General features: G+C 46.2%; 3 protein-coding genes and 1 pseudogene across 3 annotated transcripts; 1 reads left to right on the forward strand and 3 right to left on the reverse strand.

The window, feature by feature from the left end:
- Positions 1–88: 88 nt before the first annotated feature.
- LOC117849422 (PRA1 family protein A1) lies at positions 89–4,151 on the reverse strand. The gene is made up of 8 exons (XM_034730963.2): positions 3,756–4,151; positions 2,736–2,776; positions 2,577–2,655; positions 1,312–1,398; positions 1,128–1,216; positions 975–1,046; positions 775–897; positions 89–480 (listed from the first exon to the last, which is right to left on the reverse strand). The coding sequence occupies exons 1-7, from the start codon at positions 3,911–3,913 to the stop codon at positions 794–796; spliced, it is 630 nt and encodes a 209-aa protein (XP_034586854.1). The 5' UTR covers positions 3,914–4,151; the 3' UTR covers positions 89–480; positions 775–793.
- A 1,125-nt stretch (positions 4,152–5,276) lies between these two features.
- LOC117849091 (chitinase CLP-like) lies at positions 5,277–6,744 on the reverse strand (annotated as a pseudogene).
- Positions 6,745–11,250: 4,506 nt separating this feature from the next.
- On the forward strand, positions 11,251–17,989 carry LOC117848437 (delta-1-pyrroline-5-carboxylate synthase 1). The gene is made up of 20 exons (XM_034729845.2): positions 11,251–11,574; positions 12,364–12,435; positions 12,510–12,716; positions 12,805–12,966; positions 13,156–13,433; positions 13,840–13,990; positions 14,076–14,240; positions 14,381–14,458; positions 14,566–14,655; positions 14,750–14,836; positions 14,917–15,003; positions 15,078–15,174; positions 15,273–15,376; positions 15,976–16,051; positions 16,580–16,730; positions 16,835–16,903; positions 17,068–17,134; positions 17,278–17,348; positions 17,442–17,521; positions 17,627–17,989. The coding sequence occupies exons 1-19, from the start codon at positions 11,515–11,517 to the stop codon at positions 17,518–17,520; spliced, it is 2,151 nt and encodes a 716-aa protein (XP_034585736.1). The 5' UTR covers positions 11,251–11,514; the 3' UTR covers position 17,521; positions 17,627–17,989.
- A 234-nt stretch (positions 17,990–18,223) lies between these two features.
- LOC117848438 (transcription factor ILR3) lies at positions 18,224–20,388 on the reverse strand. Its single transcript, XM_034729846.2, has 5 exons — positions 20,023–20,388; positions 19,812–19,880; positions 19,159–19,236; positions 18,868–19,030; positions 18,224–18,765 (listed from the first exon to the last, which is right to left on the reverse strand). The coding sequence occupies exons 1-5, from the start codon at positions 20,130–20,132 to the stop codon at positions 18,487–18,489; spliced, it is 699 nt and encodes a 232-aa protein (XP_034585737.1). The 5' UTR covers positions 20,133–20,388; the 3' UTR covers positions 18,224–18,486.
- Between the last annotated feature and the right edge of the window lie 5,391 nt (positions 20,389–25,779).

A 25,779-nucleotide genomic window follows, 5' to 3' on the forward strand; every position in this document is an offset into this window, starting at 1 on the left:
TGCCCTTAGTCTACCAATGTGCTTCCATGCGCTGCCCCAAAGCAAAGGTTCTCAGATCATGAATACTTGATGAGTGAACAGCTGGAAGTTAGATAATCCGCAAGATCTTAATCGATTCACTCTAAATCAACTTCCTCAAAACAAATGCTCAAACGAGATTATAGTCACCAAACATATGATGATCCAAAAAAGAATGTAACACAAACTAGTCATTTCAACAAACAACATATGGTTTGATTGAGATCAGGGTACTTTTTTACATCCTTTACATGCTGTCCTTTCTCCGATGCTCAGTTAGGGAGAAGTCAGGTCGTATGCAAGGCATAGCATTGCCCACTGAATCAACCTGACCCAAATCCACCTCCCAAAAGAGCAAGTAATCCACGTAGTAATGTGCAGCGGCCTTCATCTAGATCTCCCAGCACAGCACACAAATAGCATGGATGTTTCAGCGCGAGACACCTTTTCTTACCACATGAACTGCATTGAAAAATACATGAATCAACAATGTATGGCATGTGCAGGCTGATATGAACATACTGAAATGACATGCCATGGAAACAAATGATGTACTCCCTCCGTCCCGAATTGTAGGTCGTTTTGGCTTTTTTAGGTACATAGTTTTTCAGATGCATCTAGATATAGTGTATGTCTAGATGCAAAATAATATCTATGAACTTAGAAAAGCCAAAACGACCTATGATTTGAAACGGAGGGAGTAGCAAATACATGTACAGATAGAATGAGGACCTAGACAGTGAAAGAGGTACTTACATGAGAAACAAAGGAGATCTTAAAGCTCACTGTAATTCCTCCAAACAGCCCGGAATTCCTCTCTGAATGTATTCAGACGTGCTTTCAAATTAGGTGTTCTGAAGCTTGCATGAAGCACCGTTGCTGCACAACAAAAAAAGATCATAATTAAGGGCATTGCACGTGATACAATGGATTTCAAAACCATGCACTGGACATACCGAATAGAGCAATGAGAAGTGCCCAGAGGACTGTGAGAAGACTGCATGAGGTCAACCAGAGTATACAGCTAACTGCAACCAAGAAAACAGGTGGTGTCAGTTTTGAAGATTATGGTGAAATATAGCATTTTACAAAGTCCAGTTTTAGCATACCTGCAGAAAAGAACAGGACAAACACCCATCTAGGTCGCCCACAAATATGAATCGATCTCTTCGAGCTTGGTCGACCACGAAGAACAGGGCTGAATATGTCGTTAAAAATGATATTAGCATCACATTGTATTTACCCACAATAAAACATACAAGAAAAAGAAATATCAGAAACTAAGATACCCACGTTATCGGTGGCCTCATCTTTGCAGCTAAATGTGGTGAAAATTGTCTCACGGTCCTTGTGACTTTCTCATTGAAAGTGACTGCAAAACTGAAATATCAAACATAATAGTCAGTTTATAATAATCACAAAAAAAGATGATTTCTTGGCACAAAATTTGAGAACCATGAATCGCAAATAAACTCAAGGTAAATAATAACTGTTCTAATGTTGGTTACATTGTGGATAAGCTAGGACACATCATTCTTAACAGCAATGCGAAATGTAGATATATTATTGATCTTTTCATAGTTCCAATCCAATAGACCGAGATAAATACATCAAATGAGAACTTAACAGTTGAATATACAATTGTTTGTCTTCACTTCCAATATTTCAATCGTCACCAGAAAGTCAAAATTATCATAGTATCTGGTCTTTTGGTAGGTTAGACTGAATCAAGGAACAAGAACAAAGGTATAATATTCTAATGCAACAAATTGCTGCACACAGAATCAAACTTACATGAATCCTCAAATATGAACACCCCTCAAAGATGAACCCCCCCCCCCCCCCCAAAAAAAAAAAGGGGGGGGGGATCAGGTTCAAGAGGCCCACGCAGTATATCCACAGATAACTTATAATTTGGGGCCTTGTCTAGCACAATCAAATATGAAAACATGTGTGCAGTATCAATATCTTTGAATTCTACATTGGTATTTTCATGCAATCTTTAATAATTTGTGAGGCTTTTGGAAACAGTATTGTGCTCTCTCATATTCACCTGAACCTACGGCTTAAAAAATAACAAAAAAGAACTCTTGACTAGAGCATCAACTGAAGTAGAAAACTGCAAATTGTCAATGTTCCACTGTTACCTTGCACAAAATGAGGTTATCTGTCAAACGAATAGAATGCCAAATGTCCAGTTTATTATATAAATTGCAAGATAGGGCTAACACCAAATAGCAGCCTCAAAATGAACAGCATTTCATTGATCCAAAGATGAAAAACTGCTAGCTAGACACTACTGAAGTTTACAGTAGAAATGAAAAACTGATAGCTAGACACTACTGAAGTTTACAATAGAAATGAAAAACTGATAGCTAGACACTACTGAAGCTTACAGTAGAAAGTTTTTAATTAAAGAAGTATGAATGGCACAACTTATTTTCAGTTCAGAGTAAAAGAACTATTTACCTGTGTGACTGAACAATTGAAAAACTATAAAGAGAACCAAATTACAAGTACAAGCATAGGAATGGTTGTAGCTATAAGTATTTGCTTACCTGTCATTAAGAAATGCGATACTGAGTCCAGTCATAAAAGCTGCAAGGATTGCAACCGGCTTCCAAAGGAAGCCCATCCCTACGTATACCCATGGTAGCACATGTCAATATCAGCCTATAAATAGGACTAAAAGAAAGCTTGTATATCATTTTCCTTACCAAGGATGAACATGATCAAGATGAAATAGTTTGTCCTGTAGCTGCAAATCGAAAAATTAAGAAGTTAATCCAAGAAGAAACACAAAACAATATAAACCATATGTCTGTATGCCTGTCCAACAAGTTGGCTATTGCACTTTACACCTCTCTGAGCTGGACATATCTAAAGTTAATAAAAGAAAACAAAGAAAGTCATGTCTATCGTGCTTTTCTTATAAATTCATGGGTTCCTACACAAAATTAAAGCTCTAAGCTTCTAACACTGGTGTACACGATCATATGCACATACACACATTTCTCCACCACAGAGTAAGCCACTTCATATAGGTAAATGAAAATCTGGAAGAACTGAGCTTATCCCCATCATTGAACAGATCCTAATCCAGCATATGTAAGCCGGTAAACAAGCTGAGCCTGCAGAGATCAATACAGAGGGCTGCTCTGATGATCTGTATCACCATACTATCAATTCATCAAAGTTTTAAAAGGGCTAACACACGACCAGACACAGTTTCCTCTTATGTAACTCCTTAATTGGGACCTAACTTGCCAGAACTATAAAAAATATAATGCACTCCTATGAGCAGCATACATTTTCTTAGCCTTGACATCTTCTGCCAGTATGTGAGCCATGGGCATAAAACAAGGGCTGAGATTGGACAGTGGAATTCGCTAGTTAAATCAAGGGGATCTGCACCCGATTTATCTGCATTAGCAGTACAAACAACATGTCCTGCAGGCTGGAGCTATCAAAGGAGCACAAGCTCGAGCGTGCACGCACACCCTAATCTACACATTCCAGAAAAAAGGAAAACGCCTGATCCAGCAAAAATTCACTCTAGAAGCCCGCAAATCCTAGCGCAAGCAGGCAAAACCTGGCCCACAAACATAAATTCCTGACTAAACCTTCAAATTCAACCCAGTACGCGAGTCCCGGACAAATCGTGGATGCGCGAGGCACGGAAAAGTAAACACTATGCATCTAAATGGTGAGGGGTTAGGGGATGAGGCGGATCGTACTAGTAGAGGTTGCACTTGAGGCGGCTGGTCCACTTGGAGTAGGAGCGGGGGACGGTGAAGCGGGAGAAGAACTCCGGCACGGGCCGCGGCGGCGTGGACCAGTCCACCTCCCGCAGCGCGTCCACCAAGTCCTCCGCCGTCACCGCGCTCCAGTCCATCTCCGGCGATCCCCCGCCCCGCGGAACCCTAGGGCAGCGTGCGACGGCGCGAGCGGGCCGGCGGGGTGGCGGGCGGGCGGGGACGGCGGCGACGCTTCTAGACGGTTCGGCTCCGTGAGAGGGGGCGGTGCGGTCCGGTCGTGCTCGGGCGTCGCTTCCTTCGGGGTTGGGGAATTGCGGGGTAGCTTGGGCTGCGTGGAGACGAGGAATGCTTCGCCGTTTGCGTGTGCCGCGGCCGCGTTCCGTTTTTTCGCCTGTGTGCTTGTTTGCTTGGTTGGGGGGTAGCGTGCGCGTGGTGGTGGAGGGCCGCCGCTCCGCCTTCGGTGGGCCGAGCGCATTTCTTCCTTTCGGCCTAGTGGGCTGTATGAAATGCTTCTGGACTAAACTTTTGGGTCCAGTCTAGCAGTGTAAGATTTTGGACTGCTTGGGGCCTTGGGCTACTTAGCTGCGACCAAAAAACCCACCCAAGGCCCAAGTCGAGATGATCCTCCACACGCTTGTCTTCGGGCGCCATTCCAGCGTCATTCTGTTAAGGTAAGCTGTTACAAACTTCTTGGCGAACAAACTTCACGGAAGATCCGGGGCTCACAGAAAAACCGTGTGGACGGTCAACGGCGCACCCAAGCTCGCTGTTACAACTCTGCAACGTCTGTTTGGGACTGCTGCTCCACTAAAAAAAACAGCTTCACTCTATTAACTCCACTTTTAAAAGCTCCACTCCATCAACTCCGAGAAAAATAGGGAGCTATGTACCTGTTTGGTTATCGGATGCAAATTCAGCTCCAAGAATTATAGTAACTGGTGGGAATAGCCACTCTTGCCCTTGGGTGGTTTTTTGCTACGCCGCTACAGTACCCGTCGCTTTCGGGAGAAAAATCAACAAACTTAAGCACTTTATCTTCGTTCCAATAGTACGTTTGAACTAAACGTACGAGGGTTGCATTACATAGAATTTCTTTTTGGTTGTATCTGTTAACTGCGTTGATGAATTCATGCATTTTATCTTAAATCCATAGTGCATTTGATCAGCATCAGTTATCTAGAGCTAACAAGTGAAGATCCGACTACAGACATAGTGGTATAGCACAGGCAACGGGAAAATGGAGCGAGATGGCTTGAAATTTGTTGTGCATTGTGCCTGAGGATCACAATGATACTGCTGCAAAATGTTCACGCAACAACAGAGATGCCTACAAAGCTTGCGCTGCTGGAGTATAAGTGCAACACTCTGTTACCGGCTCAAAGGCGACTCAGGTTAGAGCTGTATGAGCTGGTCAACTGAAAGTCCAACAACATGTTGAACCCAGCATCCCTTTCTCCAGATCGAACACCAGCAGGTTGTCCTCCATCGTCTCCCCGCCGATCACCACTGCCGGCTCATCATCAACCGGCATGGCGCTCGGCCCCATCTCGAGGATCCTGATGCACATGGCGCCCTCGAGCTCGGCCGGTGGCCGCTACAGGGAGCGACCATGCTTAGCACGACGCCGCCTCGACCGGTGCGGCTGTCGAGGTCCAGCGTAACGCTGGGCAGGGAGGCCGCCACGTCCACACCGTGCCAGGACATGGAGATGCCCTTGACGGGGATGTAGCCGCTGGGGTTCCTCAGGTTCGCGAGGAGCGGCGCGTATGGGATGAAGCCCGTGTACTCGACGAGGCCCCGTGACTCTGTCCTCGGGTACACCGGCGTGTTGCCGAACGCCATGAAGGCCGGGAGGCATAGTGCGAACCTGCCGCCGAAGCCGCGCTGCGCGGTGAGCTGCTATGGCAGCGAGAGCTAGTCACGGCCTACCGGGAGAACCCCGTGACGCCGGTGGCCGCTGCGGGGCGCGACACCAGGAGGCGGCCGGGTGCGCACACATCGATGGCGGCGAACGCCTCCGGGTACAGCAGGTCGGTGTCGTTGGTGGTGTTGGCCAACATGGCGAAGCTAGTGAGGTCGCCGGTGGAGCACTCGTCAATGACCGGGTTGAAGGGGTGGGTGGCGCAGGCGCAACCCCAGGCCGGCGGCTCGTGGCCGGCCCCGAACACGCCGGCGTCCACGTACAGGCACCGACGCGGGCGCTGGTGGTGGCATAGGCACGGCCGCCTCCAGCCTGGGCATCCTCCAGGCCCAAATCAGCGGCGGCTAGGGGATGCATGCCGGTAGCCAGGCCGCGCCCAGCCATGGGCGTCGGCGGGTGGAACGACCGGAGGAAGGGGAGATGGCGGCGGAGAAGGAGGAAGAGGCGTCGTGAGGGGGAGAGACGCGTCGCGAGGGAGGGGGCGGTGGCGGAACAGGAGACGTGTCGCGAGGTGTTGCTTTCTTTTTCCTCAAAGCGGTACGTGTAAACATTGGTATTGGTGGGTAATTTCCACCCAACTCCAAGAGAAGGTATGAAACTAGTTTTTCGGGAGCACCCTTTGAGAAGCTCCAGAAAAACCTTGGAGTCGCCCTCCAGATCCACCTTTTTTCTGGAGTTGGTATAGTTGGAGTTGGAGGTGTTTGGCAAGATGAATCTGGAGCAGAACTGCAAAACTTGGAGCGGAGCAGTCCCAAACAGGCCCTAAGCCCCGTATCCTGTTTGGATTCAAGAACTAAAGTCCATTAAATTATATGAACAAAGACGATAATACCCCTCGCAGGGAACTCCATCTAGGAACTCCAGTGCGGTCTCCTCCTAATCCAGCTGCTCCAGCCTAGCTCACATCGCTTCCACCAGACGCCTCCACCTCGACCGGATCACTGACGCCGAGATGTACTACCTGGCGTCCATGTACTTCTCCTTCCCGGAGAGCACGGGAGGGTCGGGCCACGCGCTGGCCTCTGGCCACCATGCCTGGGCCGCCATCGACCCTCACCCGCGCGGAGCCGACGCCGTGCCCGGGGTACGTTCGCGCGTCCCTCGCCTAGTCCGCGGGGCTCCAATCCGCCCTCGCCGTTGCACCCGCACCACGTGAGGAATGCATGAGGATCTTCGGCAAGGACCTCTCTCCCAGCAGCCGAACGCCGTGGGTGCTGACCATATGGCTCAGCGTCACTGGTGACAATTGGGCTCCACAGCCCAGCGGCCATGCCACAACGCTCACACCCCCAGCCAAGACGGAAGCCGCGAAGCCCAAACCTCTGGCGGGTGAAGGAGCTGGAGGCGGCGGCGGTACGACTGCAGGTTGAGAAGGAGGTCGTGGAGGAGGTGGCGGCGGGCTGCGGCAGGAGCTCGACGCAGAGGGAGGGCTGGGCGGGAGGGCGGCGACGGGGGCGGCAGGCGGGAGGGAGGCTGGCGGCGGTGGCGGAGGGAGGGTTCGGGATGGGCAATAAATGAGGGGCAGGAGGGTATTCCAGGGCTTTAGTCCACCTCGCTTGAACTAAAGGACTAAAGGGTTTAGTCCACCTGTTTGGTACTTTAGGGATTAAAAGGGACCAAAATGGGTGGAATAAGGGGGTGTTTGCATTGAGGAAGTTTAGTTCTTGTCATATCGAATATTTAGATACTAATTAGTAGTATTAAATATAGGTTAATTACAAAACCAATTGCATAAATGAAGACTAATTCGTGACTTATGCAATTAGTTTTATAATTAGTTGACGTTTCCAAACTAAAAATTAATTCATGGATCCAAACATCCACCCATGGTAACCAAACAGGCGTAACTCAGCCAGGCTTCTAGCAACGGACTGAGTGGACGGTGAACAGTTCCCGTATCCGAGTCCAGGTTCAGCGGCACCCGGACCTCTCTGGTCTCTGCTCTCTCCCTAGCCTCCGGCGCCCACACCTACTGCGCCGAGCCGAGACCCCGAGTCCCTGATGGTGAAGGCCACCTGGCCGGTGGCCGCGCACCCCGCTGCTGCCGCCAAGTGTTCCGAGCGCGAGCAAACGCCTGTGACCTGTCCGTCGCGCGCGCGGGGCGCGCCGCCGAGAAGCGCCAAAACGCCCGCGGCGCGCCCCGCGTGGATCTCCCTTCGGCGCTGTCAGGGGACGGCGCCGTTGCTAGGCTCAGATTCCACCCACCCCCTCCAGATCAGAGCGCCGAAGAGGTTTGTCGCGAGCGCCATATTTTTCCACGGAGCACGCGGCCAGGGCACAAGCGCGCCCTCGGAGCTCGCCACGGCATCCAAGACGAGGACGAGACGGGTCGATCGTGAGTCCCCTGGCCACTCGTGCGTGCCACCAGCCACCTGCACAATTCCGTCGCGATACCGTAGATACCGGCGGCCGGGCCGATCGCTCGCTTCCCCTGTCCCGTGCTCACGTGTGTGGCGTGGTTGTGGTGCAGCCGTTGCAGGATCCCGGTAACATGCACATTGCACAGCGTCCGCGGCTCGCCCGTTTATCTGCACGGGTGCATTTTGTTTGTGGGTTTGAACATAGCGAGAATGAAAAACACATCAGAAAAGAAAATCATTAAAGAAAACATTTGCAGTTGTATATTTATTATGATGTCATATAAAATAACAAAATGTGAAATATAATGTCTATGCCAAAGTTTTAAATTGGTTTCCTTGACGTATAGATGTACAATTTGTTTCTTTAAAATGATTTTACAAAATTATCTTTTTTCTTCACACGCCGCCTAACGCATGGAGACCTTGTGTTTGTCCAGCTGCACACACGCTCCATAAAAAAGGAAATGATGATTAGCATGGAAAATTGCTTCCATTTTTTGCCTTCTCCACCACTGCTGCATCATGGATCTCCATCTCGCCCCTCCACTAGCCGAGAAAGCTAGTCGCCACACCTCGCGTACGGCTCAGCGCAGCAAACCGCCACCGCGAGCGCACCCTCGGAGCTCGCCACGACATCCAAGATGAGGACGAGATGGAGACGCATTGATCGTGAATCTCCGACCACTCGTCCGTGCTACCAGCCACCTGCACAGTTCCATCACGATTCTGTAGATACCAGCGGCTAGGCCGATCCAGTGTTCATGTGTGTAGCGTGCCTCTCAGTGCATCCGTGAAGGGCCTGGTAACATGCACAACGTCTCGTCTGAAGCGGTTCGCCCGTTTATGAAGGGTTTGGTAACATGCACAACGTCCCGTCTGAAGCGGTTCGCCCGTTTATTTGCACGGGTGCATTTTGTTCATGGGTTTGTGTATTTGTGTACATATTAGGATTTAGCATAGCCAGAATAAAAAATGCGTAAGAGAAGGAAATAGGCAAAAGGAATTCGCAGTTGATACTTTTTTAGATATAGGAGAGCAACATACCACATTTTTTTTTGCCAAAGAAAGAGCTTTAGGTCTGTTTGGAATTAGGTCTGTTTGGAATGAAGGAATAGAAAACAGAGGAAAGGGAAAAAACCGCATGAATATAATAAAAATGTAGTAAAACAAAAGATAGGAAAAATACAAGAATGTACAGAAAGTGGTGTTTGGAACACATGAATTTTAATCACAACAATAAGAAGATAAGTTAGTGATAAGAAGATACATTAGTGTTGGAGCTTTGTTACAATACTTTTAAAGTACCATTGGTACTTGCATGTACTTTCCTTTCTTATCCTTCTTAAAATTTTTAAATAGATTTACATGTATTTAAAAATTAAATAGATTTACACATAATTAAATACGTGGTTGATTTAGTATAATAAGAATCTATAAATCATTCTCTACTTCCCTTTGTGTTTATACTAAGTATAAAGCAATAAGATGTGCAAATACGATGTCTATGCGGAACTTTTAGATTGGTTTCCTTGATTTGTAGATGTACGATTTGTTTGTTTAAAATGATTGAACAAAGATAATTTTTCTTCACACGCCGCCTAACGCATGGAGACCTTGAGTGTTGTCCAGCCACACGCATGCCCCGTAAAAAGAAAAAGATGATTAGCATGGAAAATTGCTTCCATATTTTTGTCTTCTCCACCACTATCGCACCACCCACCGATCTCCACCTCGCCTCCACTAGCCAAGAAAGCTAGTCGTCGCACCTCACGTATGGCTCAACGTAGCAAACTACCACCGCTCACAACGACCTGCCGCCTCCTACGACACTATTGCATTATTTCACTGCCCTACCTTGCACTCCCTTGCACCCACCTTCACCGCTAATCAACCGGTTTCCCCTTAGACCTCTTTAGAGCTAAACATCATAGCAATTCCCCACTCCAAAAACCCTAATTCCAAACCCTAACCAGGCCATGACTCGATCCAAGAGGACAGAGGAGGAGGAGGACCTTTGGAGGGCATATCTGGAGGTACGGAGAGAGGGCATGCAAATTTGAAAAGAGAGGATCGAGAGGAGGAAGAAGACCATATTTAATGTTTGGCATCTGCAAGTCACTGATAGGAGAAGAAGATAAGGTTGAGCGAGCCCGTTAGATTCTCTTATTCATAGCAAATGAATAGTGTGTAAGCGCATGCTTTATCATAGTATAAGCATGGGGAAGGCTTTACCTCTTTCTTTTTTCATCCGAGATTTATGTGTATATGACTACATTACAAGTTACAAATCATCAAATGATTCTCTCCTTTTACTTTATCTTCTCACTTTTTACTTTATCTTCTCAGTCTTTATTAGCAAACATATTTATTGAGTGAGACATAGAGAACACGTGACTCGTCGTCGGTCGTTGTCATCATCTTCCTCTCGCTCTGCTTAGTTATATTAATCTCTTCGTGTTGTTTTGACTTCGACTATTTGAAGTTAGCGGCGCTACCGCATACGTCTAACCGCTTCCCGCCATCCTCACTTCCACTTAGCCCCGCATCATGATCGCTATTGTTCCCCTAGACCACTTTAGATTTAAAGATCACACCAATTCCGCACCCCAAAACCTTAATTCCGAACCCTAACTAGGCCATAACTCAATTCAAGAGTTAACTAGGCCTAACTATCCAAGATTTATGCATCACAACCCACAATTTACATGTCATCAACCGTTTCTTCTTCTTCTACTTTATCTTCTCGGTCTTTATTAGCGAACATATTTATCTAGTGAGGTGCAGAGAACACATGACTCATCGTTGTCTTGCTTTTGCCCTACTTAGTTATATTAATCCCTTCACATTGTTTCGACTTCTGCTATTTGAGGTTAGTGGCGCTAGCACACAATCGTAACCCCACCATCCTCACTTCTACTTAACCCCGCATCGCGATCGCCATTGTTGTCTGCTGACTGCCCTTCTTCTATCCAAACCCTGACATCACCTTTTTTGAGAGGGTGCTGAATACATCTTCTCCAGCACATGTTGCAACAAAATCTCCATTCCTGGTGCCCAACAACATACCAAACGGCCGCCTGGGTACGTGCGTCCCACGAGACCTCGCGGATCAGACGGGCCACGTTGGCTAGGGAGCCGTGCGCCCCCGTCTCTCCCCCTCCGTCGATCGCCCTAATCGGATAGATAAACCCTTGTAGGGTGGCGGCGCCGCAGAGGATCCCGCGGCAGGTTGTTGCGCTGGTGCCTGGTGGTCGAGGATTTCTGCGCCCTCACCCATTCCACCTCCACTTCAAAACCCGCTCCTCTCTCTCTCCTCCGCCCTCCTTCGATTGCGGCGAAGAGGCGGCGAGAGAGAGCTCCCCCTCCGAAAAAAAACTGGATAAGAGAGGGAGAAGTTGACAGGGAGGGGAGACGGAGGACCAGGAGCGGCGTCGAGCTAGAAGCGCTGCCGCCGGCCATGGCGACCGCGGACCGGAACCGGAGCTTCATGAAGGACGTGAAACGCGTCATCATCAAGGTGATTATCGAATCATCCGACTGGCGCCGCCGGCTGGCCTGTTAGATCTAAATCCTTTGCGGATTCGTGCCCGTTGTGTTTTGTACGGTGCTGTTTGCATTGCGTGGTTTATGTTCTGTTGCATTTTTCTAATCGTGTTTTTTCCGGATCGGAGCGCGAATAATTCTGGAGTAATCGTGTTCGATTTTGGGTTATGTTCGCCTGGAGGAGTGGTGAGGCAGGAGGGTTTTGTTTGGGTTTTTGGATTTCGCTCCCTCCACTTGTAACTTGAGTAGTTGAGGTGACGGGTTGATGGCAAAGTTATACGTATCACTGTGTTCGTTGACTCCTCTATGTTTGGAAGTCATAATCTGTGTAAGTTCGTTCTGATTTCTATAAGATGGGAAATGCGTGGAGAAGCCATCATATCTGAATTTCGATGATCTCGCGAGTTCGTGGATGCTTCTCATTTGTGATGTACACGTTGTTCGAATCCCCTGTATTTTTCTCTGTTTTTCTGGGGGGAATATTGGGAGCTCCTCTGTTTTTCTGTGGGGGAATATTGAGAGCTGGATTAGTCTATGGAATTGAGCAGGCGAAGGGAAATAAACATGTTGGTGTCCGGAAAAAAAAGGGGGAAGGAAACGTGTTGTTTTGAGCTAGGCATTTGTTGAAGGCTAGCACTAACTAGTGTGCTGTCCCTCCACAAAGCTGGCAACTTTTGGCAAGTACCTATCGGTCTGAGGAATCAGTCTGGATCTCCTCCATATTTGGGTTGATTACAACTGATTCTTACCTTTTGCATGGCAGGTGGGCACTGCAGTTGTCACCAGACACGATGGGCGATTGGCTTTGGGTAGGCTTGGAGCTCTTTGCGAGCAGGTAACAATTCTACCGATGCCCTAACAAACAATGAGAATTCTGCGGAAGATTCTTAGCCAAATATTTGAATGTAGGTGAAGGAACTGAACACCCTTGGATACGAGGTGATTATGGTCACCTCAGGTGCTGTTGGTGTGGGGAGGCAGAGGCTCAAGTACCGGAAGCTTGTCAATAGCAGCTTTGCTGATCTGCAAAAGCCACAGATGGAGCTGGATGGAAAGGCTTGTGCTGCTGTTGGTCAGAGTGGCCTCATGGCTCTTTACGACATGTTATTTACTCAAGTGTGTTTGCTAACTTGCCATTCAAATTTACTAACAAAGTTCTGTACCTTGTTCATCTGTTTCTAATGTTGAACTTCTTCTGATGCAGCTTGATGTGTCCTCTTCTCAACTTCTTGTGACAGACAATGATTTTGAGAATCCAAATTTCCGGGAGAGGCTCTGTGAGACTGTTGAGTCACTGTTAGATCTTAAAGTTGTGCCTGTATTTAATGAAAATGATGCTATCAGCACTAGAAAGGCTCCATATGAGGTGCGAGTTGTACCATTCAGTAATTTTGCATTTTGGAGCATTTTTTTGCTGCAGTTTTATAAGTATGGATATTGCTATCGTGCACTTGGACCTTAATCAACGTATGGGGAAAAGATGGTTCTTTTTTCTATGGAGTATCAAGAGTTTTAGCATTTTATTGTGACGCTAACCAACATTTTCTTTTCACAGGATTCATCTGGTATATTTTGGGATAATGACAGTTTAGCAGGTCTGCTAGCAATTGAACTCAAAGCTGATCTTCTTGTTCTACTAAGTGATGTGGATGGCCTCTACAGTGGTCCACCAAGTGAACCTCAATCAAAGCTCATACATACCTACATTAAGGAGAAACATCACAATGAAATTACATTTGGGGACAAGTCACGTGTAGGTAGAGGAGGAATGACTGCTAAGGTGAAGGCTGCTTTTGTGGCTTCAAATAGTGGCACGCCTGTTGTTATTACAAGGTAATGAATGTTGTCTTACTTTCATGTATATTTAGTAATGTTAAACTGTTCTGCCTCATTATATATTTGTTATGCCAACTATGTGGCTCATGTGTCACTTACATCTGAATGAAGAATTTTTTAAAGTACAATCTCTTTTCACACATTCCATGCCTCTCGAATCTTATGCTGCATCTTTGCTTGTGATGTTCATTGCTTCAGCATATTCTGGTTTTCTTTTAACCCAGGAAGGATTATCATGGATTTCGTTTGATACCTATAAGTTCTCTGTAGTTCATCCCTAGTAGCTTGTGAAAATAGAGTTCATTTGTCCCTTGATAGAACCTAGTAAAGTACATATGCTGCAAGCTATATTTGTCTCCAAAAAATATGGTGCGGAGATTTAACTTGGTTACTATCCTTGAAGTGGATTTGCATCTCAGAGCATTGTTAGAGTTCTTCAAGGAGAGAAAATTGGTACTCTCTTCCATAAGGACGCAAATTTGTGGGAACCATCCAAGGATGTTAGTGCTCGTGAAATGGCTGTTGCTGCAAGAGAATGTTCCAGGCGTCTACAGGTATGTCATCCCAAGCCCAACATAATGCTTGACCAACTATGTTTTGCTGGATGTGTTATGCTAATTCTATGGACATCTGAAACAGAATTTGTCATCGGATGAGCGCAAGAAAATATTGTTAGACGTTGCTGATGCTCTAGAGGCAAATGAGGATTTAATTAGAGCTGAGAATGAAGCAGATGTAGTTGCAGCACAAGATGCTGGATATGAGAAATCTTTGGTTGCTAGATTGACCCTGAAGCCAGGAAAGGTAGGTGCAGTATATAACTGCAGTTAGATATTAATTTCATATTACTTATGAAAATTTCAATTTGTTGAAATTGTGGTGTATTCTTTTTTTTTCATGCTACAATTTCATCTGATTCATCTTTTGTTTCGTCATTGTTTCAGATAGCAAGCCTTGCAAAATCCATCCGCACTCTTGCAAACATGGAAGACCCTATCAACCAGATACTCAAACGAACAGAGGTGACTTCTTATACTAACTTTAAACTCTAAGAAAGGAAACTGCCATTTTTTTCATAATGTTAAACATTACATCTGCAAGTAATATAAGCAAAAGGGTACCATTTCAGGTTGCTGAAGATTTAGTTCTGGAGAAAACATCTTGCCCTTTGGGTGTGCTCTTGATTGTTTTTGAGTCTCGGCCTGATGCCTTGGTCCAGGTATACTACTACAATTACTTTTCTACAATGTGATTCATTTGGCCTACTTAAGCATATTAGTAAACTCTCTTTAAGCCTTGATACCATTGTGCAGATTGCATCTTTAGCGATTCGAAGTGGTAATGGCCTTCTCCTAAAAGGTGGAAAAGAGGCTATGAGATCAAATACAATACTGCATAAGGTATCTTCTTATGCTATGTGCTTGTAGGTTACTATATGGCATGTTCTAGCTTCCTATCCTAAGGATCTTTTTCCTTGTAGGTTATAACTGATGCCCTTCCTGACACTGTTGGTAAAGGACTTATTGGCCTTGTTACAAGTAGAGATGAGATTGCTGACTTGCTAAAGGTGAGTGTGTAATAATATTTATTACAAAAATAATGATTGTGAAACAATGCCTAAACTCATAATACACTGTACAGCTTGATGATGTCATTGATCTTGTCATTCCAAGAGGTAGCAATAAGCTGGTTTCGCAAATCAAGGCATCAACTAAGATCCCAGTTCTTGGCCATGCCGGTAAAAATATCTTTCAACATTATTTTTTCGGTACAAACAGTTAACTACAATGTTAAAATTTGTTGACTGTTATTTGATTTGGGTGTTTTTCTCTGCAGATGGTGTCTGCCATGTATACATTGACAAATCAGCTAACATGGATATAGCAAAACGAATTGTGATTGATGCCAAAATTGATTACCCAGCAGCCTGCAATGCAATGGTATTTTCTAATTTGGTACAAAGTATATTTAATGCATGTCCTTTTTCAGCTTCCATTGCACATAACTACTTGGTGCATCTTTACGATACAACCAAGTTAAACCTTTATACACACAAGATAACTGAAGCGTATTCTGAGACTTGATCTAATCAGTTTCTCCTTAAACTTCCTAGTGTGTAGTGTTTTTCTTTTCAAAATAAAATCTGTTCATAGCTGATAATCATAGATGGAAATGAACTGAAGCGTATTCTGAGACTTGATCTAATCAGTTTCTCCTTAAACTTCCTAGTGTGTAGTGTTTTTCTTTTCAAAATAAAATCTGTTCATAGCTGATAATCATAGATGGAAATGACACCCTTGATTCACCGCTAAGGCGTTAACTCTTTCAAAGTAACTTAATATACAAGTAAAGTTTTCATATTAAAATGTTGATTCCTTGTAAATAAACCTTTGTCTTTGTAGAACCAATTTACTTGCAAAGTTGAAACCATTTTGGTATTTTCTTAAGCATAACTCCTGTGATATTGCTATTTATTTTTGAGAAGTCTAGACAACACTATTTATTTCAGTTAAATAACATATTTTTGCCTTTTCTGCAGGAAACATTACTTGTTCATAAAGATCTTATAAAGTCCCCAGGTCTTGATGACATACTGCTATCACTCAAAACAGAAGGTTTGTTTTTCGCTCTTTACTTGCTCAATCTACATATTATGGCTCCTTGTTGCTTGATACATTTATCCTGGCATTGTCATTCTTTATTTTGTTCTGTTCTGGAATGAAGTTAGATGTATTGCTGTAGATAATCTTTTAAAATTCTTATCATATACTTCTACTAAGATTGGAAAGAAAAAGTTGGCAGTGAGCATATGAAAAGAAGTATATTATGTGAAAAATAAAACAAAAGTGCCATAATGCCTTAAGCAGCTCAATTAATCATATCCAACTGCTTAGCTGTTAGTATTGTTGTTAGCAGATCTCTAGATCTCTTGCATCTTGCCATTTTTTGACACTTGATGTCATGCTTCATTGAGCTCATATAACCTTTTGCACTTAAAGTATATGAAGCCATGTAGGCCTGTCCAGTTTTCACATTCGTGAAAGATAGCGGAACTTGTGGATTGTTATGGAGTGCTATTTTTGTCCATCGCTTTCAATTTTTTGTTTTATTGTGCTTTGAAAGAAAAATATGATGTATTGCAGGAGTTGCTATCTATGGAGGGCCTGTTGCGCATGAAGTACTGTCCATTCCAAAAGCAGATTCATTCCATCATGAGTACAGCTCTATGGCTTGCACAGTTGAATTTGTTGATGATGTACAATCAGCAATTGACCATATACATCGTTATGGAAGGTACTTACTGCTGTTCTGTCGTCTCTCTCTCTTAGATTGTTAAAATGAAATAGACCTGAGATTCAGTTAAACTTTGTCTTATCTGCTTTGTCTTCTCATTTCAGTGCACATACAGATTGCATTGTCACTACAGATAGTAAAGTAGCAGAAACTTTTCTGCGTCAAGTTGATAGGTATGTTTAAATATCAGCACCCCTTCTTTTTTTAATCATTTTTACTATTGTGCAAGTAGTGATTCTTTGTTTGTTTCATTACTGTGTACTAGTTTTTTTTCCTTGAATTCATTGATGATTAGGTGTCTAACAAATGTTATGTTTTGCTTCTATTATTGCAACAGTGCTGCTGTGTTTCACAATGCAAGTACGCGATTCTCTGATGGGGCTCGCTTTGGATTGGGTGCTGAGGTATTTCCTTTTTTATACTTTTTTTTTTGGTTATTGAACCAAGGGGAATATTATTAGTAGGTTGGCATAAGGAACTTTATATATTTTTTGTTGATCATTTTCTTTGTGTCTTCATATTTAAACTCTTGGAATGTCTTCAATAGGTTGGCATAAGCACAGGGCGCATACATGCTCGTGGACCAGTGGGTGTTGAAGGTCTCTTAACAACACGCTGGTAAGTACCTTTTCATTCAATCCCTGTCCTTCTTCACCCCCCCCCCCCCCCCTCTTGCCTATGAATAATCACGCAACCACGTGCCATCTGTAGGATCATGCGTGGAAGTGGGCAAGTGGTGAATGGTGACAAGGATGTTGCCTACACCCACAAGAACCTTCCTTTGCAATGAGGTAAGTAATGATTGATTTGCCTATAAAGCTGTTGCGAGTCATATTGCATACTAACTATTAAACGTTTTGGGGGTAGAAGTGAACTCATCCTATGTTATCCTGCAGGTTGCTTTTGAGATTGATCAGGATTCAGTGCCCAGTAAAGTCTGATAGTTTCATCAGACAAGTAGAAATGGTGAATCTTTGGAGATCGAGGATTGGAATCAATAGACTGCATATTCAGTATTGTGCAAAAACATATTATTGCGGCGTTTCCGTAGGTCATTCTGTAGGAGAGTGGAGGCCTTGGCCTCCCCAGCGTTACAATAAAGTAAAGCAGTGCTGAGAGTAAGAGGGTGCGCACTATTGTACCGAAGCTATGTGTAGGTTGAAACCAGAGATACCGATTGCATTGTTTTGTTTAGTTTATTTTGGTCTGATCGAACCATATAATATCGTAATTCTTGTGCTCGCTTAGTTGTTTGCTTAGTATCGTGTTGCTTCTTGTTGCCTGATCTTAGGCATCATATTACTCGGTCTCGTGGCATTGTCCTTCGGAGATGTTCAACATCTCCAGGTTTGGGTAGCTATCGTAGACGATTTTAAGGGCATCTCCAGTCGAGGTAGATGTTAAACTGTGGCAACATGTGGAAATGACTAAAACCCAGCCAAGATCTTTGTCCGAATAACTCCTATTTTCAGCGTTCTCTGAGAACACCAACCTGATTTAATCATATCACCTTCATTACTTTAAAATTAGGGCTGTTACATAGACTTTCTCCAATCGGCAATGATCAGCTGAATTTTAGTATATCCCGTCACTCACTGATCTTTATCCACGACACAAGCACAAACACTGCTACACAATCAGCACCCCCGGAAGTTTTTCTTCAGGCGTGCTTCGGTCAAATTCTGCACCACGCGCAAGTTCAGTACACGAGGCGACGCATCACCGATCAATGATGCCACGATCATCAGCTGGTGGACTAGGCGACTGGCGGCCAGTGCGCGGGGTCCTTGGACGTGTCCAGGGACGTCGGCGGTATCCACTGCCAGAACGCCGGCGGTGGCGCGTAGCTGGGGTACGTGACGAACTTGCCGGCCTGCACAAACGCCGCCGGGTGGAACGAAGGTCCGGTGGCGGCAGGGTGCGGGACGAAGGGCGCCGGAGCAGCCGCGGCGCTGACACCCTTGAGCATCTGCTCCAGCCTCTCCCTCTCGGCCTTCAGCCTCGTCTTCTCGTCACGCAGCTCAGACTTCTCAGCCTGCAGTCACACATTGAACAATAAAATCTCTGAACTAAGTCACTAACACATAGTACTCCAAAGTTCACAGGAATGATATGCAAGGGCTTTGTCAGTTAATACCTTGAGGCTCTTGATGGAGTCCTGAAGCGATTCATTCGATTGCTTGAGCTTCTGGGCCTCGGCGCGCAGCTGGCTCAGGAGACGGGCAGCGTCGCTTAGAATGGCGACTTTGTCAGCCTTTGGTGGCTTGCCGGGCTCCAAGATAGCACAGAGCTCGTTGAACCTGGAATAGTACATCAAAGGAGATGGAGAGTCGACCATAGTCGGTGTTAAAAGTGCTGAACATGACTGCTGAAGCATCTGTAGACCACTAGGCTCGTATTAGCCAAAAGTCTGAACTTTGAAACGCACCTTTCGTTGAGCCTGTCTCTCCGGAGCTTTTCACGGCAAGCCTTGGTGCCGGGTGGGGCGCTGGACTCCGGCCGGGATCTGCGAAGAAGAAAGGGAAGTAAGAAGCCCCGTCAAATTATGCTCATGCAGAATTGGTCCTAAAGTTTGTGAAAGCTCCCAGCATCTGCGATGTGGACGCTATCCACCACTTTCCGGCAACATTGTGCTAGTTCTGACTTTGACTGTACGGTGAAATCGGACCATAAATCATGAATCGGCACATGCCATAGCTCCCAAAGTGGAGTCTAATTATGAGCCGGCAAATTTGGTGGATGCGTCTGCAATTAATACTGTATCTTTTATGTGCAACATCATAACCTGAAAAATTGAAATCGAACACTCTGCTGATTTTTTTGAGAATGATAAGCTTAATGGCCAGACTGCCAATTCCTGAACCACCACTAGTTGTACCTTCCTGCCTTCCTCCTTGACAAAATCAGAGTACTGCTAATTGAATAGTTTATGTGCTAGATTACTAAAGAAGAATTGGATAGGTGATACTCGTAACAAACAAGCAACAACCCAAACTAGTCATGATTTTGTCACCGCAAACTCGAGGGCTTGAGACTAAGGATCAACTGAAAGGAAAAAGGTAAAGATTGTGAGAAGATTGCCTCTTCTTGGCGCCGGGGTTGTCCTGGACGCCGTCCTCCTTCCTGGGAGCATCGAACCCCAGTATCACGCTGCAAACCAAACCAACCAAATCAGGCACCACCAACAGTTAGCCAACAACCCATCAAGAATCCATCCATCCATCCAATCACCAACCAAAGCATCAAAGAGGACCCAGCAGCAACGGAGGAGCAGCCCCCCAGAGTCCCTCACCTGGAGACGGCCGGGTCGTCGACCATGTACATGAACTCGGAACCCTGGATCTCCTCCTCCACCAGCCCATAGTCCAGCAGCCACCCGCCCGCCTGCCCCCCGCAGCTCATCGCGCCCCGCTCCGAGTCACCAGCAAACTAGCCCGGAGAGCGGAGAGGCAGCAGATCTTTCGGAGTGGAGGGCGCGGGGCGAGCACGAGCCGGAGGAACCTTGTGCCTTGTTGCTTGCCGTGTGCGTGGTGGATCGCGTGCTCGTGCTTGTGCCTGCCTCAGCCTCCCCACGCTGCCTACCCTTTTGCCTTTTGGCGCGTCTCAACAACACGCAACACGGACGACGGGGGAGCTGGGCTCTCCCGCGGGGTGGCTTTTCGCGAGTAAAAAACGGCCTGGGTGCGGGCGGGCGGGGCGAATCGGCGAATGGGGTCGCGTGGTCTGCTCGCCCTGCCTGGGCCCCGCCGGCGGCGGGCGGATGGATGTTTCCGGCGGAATCGCTAGTTTAATCGATCGGGTGCGTGTCGCGTTGGTCGCTTCAGAAAAATTAGGGTGGAAGTGGAACTCGGCTCGGTGGGGTTTGGCCCGTTGGCGCGGCGCGGGCGGGCGGGGCGTCTCGGCTTCCCCCTTCCAGCGGAGCCGTGTGGAGCTGAGCCGGGTCGCGTGGCCGTGCCCGTCATTATTTTTTTTATGTTTAACCCCATTTTAAATATATTTTTTAAAATAACCCCTCCCCAACTTTATTTGCACCTGACTCTTTTTGTCCCGTCGTGCGTCGTGGCACGGCAGTTAACCGCTGCTGCACCACATGTAGTGGCGTGACAATGCTGGCGCGGCGAAGCAATCCGCGCTAGCGCGGCGCTGAATGGGTGAGGTGCTGCCACGCCACATGCACTGGCGTGACAAGCAGACCACCTGGCGCGACAGTAGCGACATCTAGGCCAGCGCGCGAGCTTCTCCTTCCCTCTCCCTCCTTTCTTCCAGCTACTGCCCCTAGCCGAGCTAGCCCTTCTCCTCGCCACCGGCCGCCGCGCCCCCTGATTCCCCCCAAATCCGGCGTTTTCGGGTGGGAAAAGTGGGGGAATCGATCCCCGCGTCCTTAGGAAGGTATTTCCCCACTTTTTCCCTTGTTTTACCGTTGCATTTCGTAGATATTTGAACAACTAGGTTAGTCTAGGTTAGGCTAAGATGTTGACTGTTGAAGCAATGAAAGTTCATGTTGATAGATCGGAGTCGCAGTACACTTTTAGGTATCATTATACCTAGGGACGGCAACGGGGTGGGTCATGGTCGGGTGGAGCTCCTGTGGACCCGCCCCAAATCCGAAAATAAAACCCACCCTGAACCCGAACCTCGTTTCGGGTGACAACGGGCACCCGCTCCCGAAACTTGCGGGTGCTCGAAACCCGATGACCCCCCGAAATCCGAGCAAGACAACAGTTCACAGGCGAGGTGCGAGCGGTCACCGGCGCCGCGGCAAGGGGCGCGGGCGGCTGGCGGCGCTCGGGCGAGGGGCGCGACGTCGCGTGTCGGTGTTTTATACCCGGCAACCTACCGAGGGGTATCCCGAGGTAGTAGATTGGTTGGTGGGGAATCATCGGACCTGTAACTTGAAGGTAAAAGCGAGGACATAAGACACGGATTAGGAGGTGGGATTACTAGTCGGTTACAAGGTAGGAGTCCTAATAGGATTACATGGTATGAGTCCTGGTAGGATTACAGAGGAATTCTAGTAGGAGTCCGTCTTCTTCCTTCCTCGTAGGTACTGGGGATCTATCCTCGACAAGCCTCTGAGCGCTTCATAGTTGAATGAAGCAGTCTTTGAATACTTTTCAGATCCTCGCCGAGTAGTTTTGGTGCTCTTCGAGTACTTGTCTGGCTGATTTTTCAAAGTTTCTCAAAGGTGCCATGAGGCTATGGTGTGCTCAAGCCCTTGATCATCTTGATTTTGTAATCTTCATCTTTGGAATTTGATATGGAGTACAACGGAAGTCTCACTTCATATGGAGTAGCTCCCGAGCCTTAGGTTGAATGGAAGAATCAGGCTGAGGGTCAATAAAATCTTGAATCTTCTTCTTTCATCTTGAAAAAATCAACTGTTGGGTGTAGCTTATCAGCACCCGAGCCTTGAAATGATTAATTAATCAATCCGAGGGTCTTTAGTCGTAACGCAAGTCATCATCCGAGTAGTTTTGCGATGTCCAGCCCCTGAGCTTATGTACCGGGTGAGCCGTAGGAGCCATGTCGAGTAGTTATTTGGTACTTAGCTCGCGAGTTTTGAGAGCTAGCGGAGCTACTGGAGGTATTCCGAGTAGTAATTGGCGCTTAGCCCCTGAGTTTGGGAATTAGCTGAGCCATTGGAGGTATGCTGAGCGTCCTGTAGAGTCATCACCGAAGCTTGACCTGAAAGAAAAGATGCATAAATTATGTAGCATATTTATAGAATTGGAACTACTGAAATTTATTCAGTAATGAATGTAAATGTTGTATGTCATGCTCTTGTTTCGGCCATATTTCTCCCGAGTAGTTAGCTTGTTACGTTTAGGCTCTGAGTCTCTAGTTAGCCATTGCCATTGTGTGTGTGAGATCTTTGTGTCTCGTGTACGTGTATTGGCTCTGCTGTTTGCACGTCTAAGATCTTTTCATCTCGTGTATGCGTGCTAGCGTTTAGGCGTGACAGAAGATCCGAGGCTATCACGAATTGAGGCGTGTTCTACTCAAGGATATTGGTGGCCATTAAGAGAAGACATAAGTAGTCAGCATTGCGATAAAAGAGAGCGCGATTGTGCTTAAAGTAGTCATTGAGACTTGTCTGCCTTTTGGCGAGGAGAGCGCGTGTTGTGCGCATAGGATTTGTGCCTCCTTAGGGTGTAGCCGTTGTGAGACTCCAGTATTCAGTGCATCAAATCTTTGGGTATTGCCTCCAAAATTCAATGTAGCAAACCCATGACGGTGCCTCCAAAACTCAGTGCACCAAACCCACGACCGTAGCCTCCATAATTCGATATACCAAGCCCGTGGCTATCTGTCAACATGCCCTAGAAATAGTTGGCAAAATATAGCTCTGTAGGGTAATTCCCGTTGAGAGACGTACATAAATAAGTAGTCGGCGCGTTGCCCTGCATGCGGAAAACAAGTCAAAAAATAATTCAAAAAGTGACTTAGCTTGATTCGTAGACGATTGTCGACGAAGCCGTGTCAATTGTTGATTAAGCTGACTAGTTGGAGTCAATTCTGACTAGTTGTCGACGGTGTGAAGTTTGCCCCGACTAATTTTCTAGTCGAGACGAGTAGTCGAAGTAGTCATTCTCGACTAGTTTTCTAGTCGAGACGAGTAGTCAACCGTCCTCGATTAGTTTTCTAGTCGAGAACATGTAGTTGAAGTAGTCGTTGGTGACTTGATGCGGCCGGACGTCAGGGTAGCAGTGCTCGCTTACATATTTTCAATCCGCGCGTGACTCTACCTTGATCATATGCAGCAACGTGTGGCGAAACCAACTCGGTTTTCAATTGAAACGCGGAGTGCATCAATTTTGTCTTGACGTAGATTTATTTTGCTCAGAACTTCGACTCGACAACTTGCTTCTCATCGAGTAAATTGATTTTGATGACGAGGTCCTTCAAGCTCGCTCGATGATCTCGACGATCACCCCTACCTGGCGCACCAGCTGTCGGTGTTTTATACCCAGCAACCTACCGAGGCGTATCCCGAGGTAGTAGATTGGTTGGTGGGGAATCGTCGGACCTGTAACTCGAAGGTAAAAGGAAGAACACAAGACACAGATTTATATAGGTTCGGGCCGCCAGAGTAGCGTAATACCCTACGTCTTGTTTGGGGTGTTGTATATTACGCCTTGCGCTTGGGTGTTGTGTAGCCTAATTGTTGGCTATTGATGATGGTTCTGAGCTACCGATTTAGGTACCCCTGCCCTCCTTTATATACTCAGGGGGTAGGATTACTAGTCGGTTATAAGGTAGGAGTCCTAGTAGGATTACATGGTGTTGGCGCTAAAAACCGGCCGATGATCTTCAGCGTCGGACACACGACCCGGGAGAATCTACTTAACTCCTATTCGGGTAATCGCCCTGGTGTGGTCGCGCGGCCTGCCAGTCAATCTGACCTGTTGATTGACAAGGAAAGAAACATTAAATTCCAGGGGTTTCGATCGGCTAAAGTTTCGATCTATCTCGAAAAAGCGTATCAGCGAATCGGCCGATTTGCTTTGAAGATGATCGGCTATAGAACAACCAATAATCAGGTAGCGATTGTAAATAAACTACTAAAGTAGGCTAAACAACACTAAAAATGCAACACCTGAAATAGATTTAATCGGCTGTGTAATGACAAATAAGAATAACAGTAATAAAGTCGACAATTCAAATCTCAAGCTGGATAACTGATGATAGAAACTAAAACAATAGATAAAACCTATAATTCTAGTTAATATCGATAACTGGTGAATAAATCTAAACGAAACAACAGCGATGCGCCCGAAGTTAAAGCTTAGATATTATTCGATAAGTGGAACTTACGATATCGGCTGGAGATCGTGTCGATGCAGCCCTGCCAACCCGTACGAACTCGTGAAAGAAAAGATGTATTGGCGAAGTCGCCGACTTGAAAGTAAAGTACGATGAAAAAGTAGGTTGTTTGTATTGATTGATGTGTTGTTTTACAAATCCCTAAAGATGGCTATTTATAGCCTGTTACAGCTGATTTCCTAACCGACTAGGATCTATCTCTAATTTTAAACGAAAACAAATATTACAAACACAACTCGTATCGGAGTTGGTACCAAATCCCCACGGGCCAATCTTTCTCTACCTTCCTTTCTGGCCCACCTTAAGCCCATATTGGCCCAGCTGCTCCAACCTTCCAATCGGCCGACCTTCATCAACTCCATTTGCCAATCGGTCGATATACTGTAGCGCCAATCGACCGATTCCCAACTGTAGCTTTTTATCCCGCTGCATTAGCCAATCCTTTCCTTCTCTGACGCCAACTCAAAATACGTGTCAAAATCTGGCGTCAACACATGCCCCCCAATTTCGGAGTAAAACACAACTTTTACTTCGAAATTCTTTTTTAACTCTCTCCTCCGAAACAAACGCGACAAAAATCCCCTTCTATTTTGTGGTCTTCTACCTGATGATTGCAATCTTTTCGAACTGGGCGCCTAAGACAACCGCTCCTCCAAAATTCGTGTAGACGGCGTGGTAAAAATCCCACGTTTACCCTTTCTCTCGGACTGTCTTTAAATACTGGCGTTCCCTGCCGCTTCCATGAGCTAAGTAACTCCCTCTCCAACGAATCATCTTCTACCTCCTCCCAGCACCCCTTTGGCTTCCAATCGCATCTCTCCGGTGATCTTTCCTTTCATCTGCATCCCGCTTCATTTTCCCTCAATGGCTGCTCCATCGGTAACTCCATCAGCAACAGAGGCTTCACCAGCAACTCCATCGGCGACCATGAGCTTCATTCCGGAGGTAAACACCCGAAACCTTCCTCTTTACTTTTTACCGCCCATACATCTTTTAGATCTATTCTTAGTTCTTCCTTTTTTACCTTCTTTAGGCGGTCAGACAACAAATCACCATCCGCCTTTCCGACGCTTCTGGTCTTATCTGCCTAGGCCCTACGGGGAACCCAGACCCGACTGACCTGATCAACCTAGAAACCCATAGGATTCCTTTTAAGCAATCGCCTATGGATTTGAGCCAGTGGACATGCACATTTAGATCTTGGCCGAACAAAACCCTCGGCTGG

Source organism: Setaria viridis, chromosome 3 (assembly GCF_005286985.2).
Source record: "Setaria viridis chromosome 3, Setaria_viridis_v4.0, whole genome shotgun sequence".
NCBI classification, from domain to species: Eukaryota; Viridiplantae; Streptophyta; class Magnoliopsida; order Poales; family Poaceae; genus Setaria; species Setaria viridis.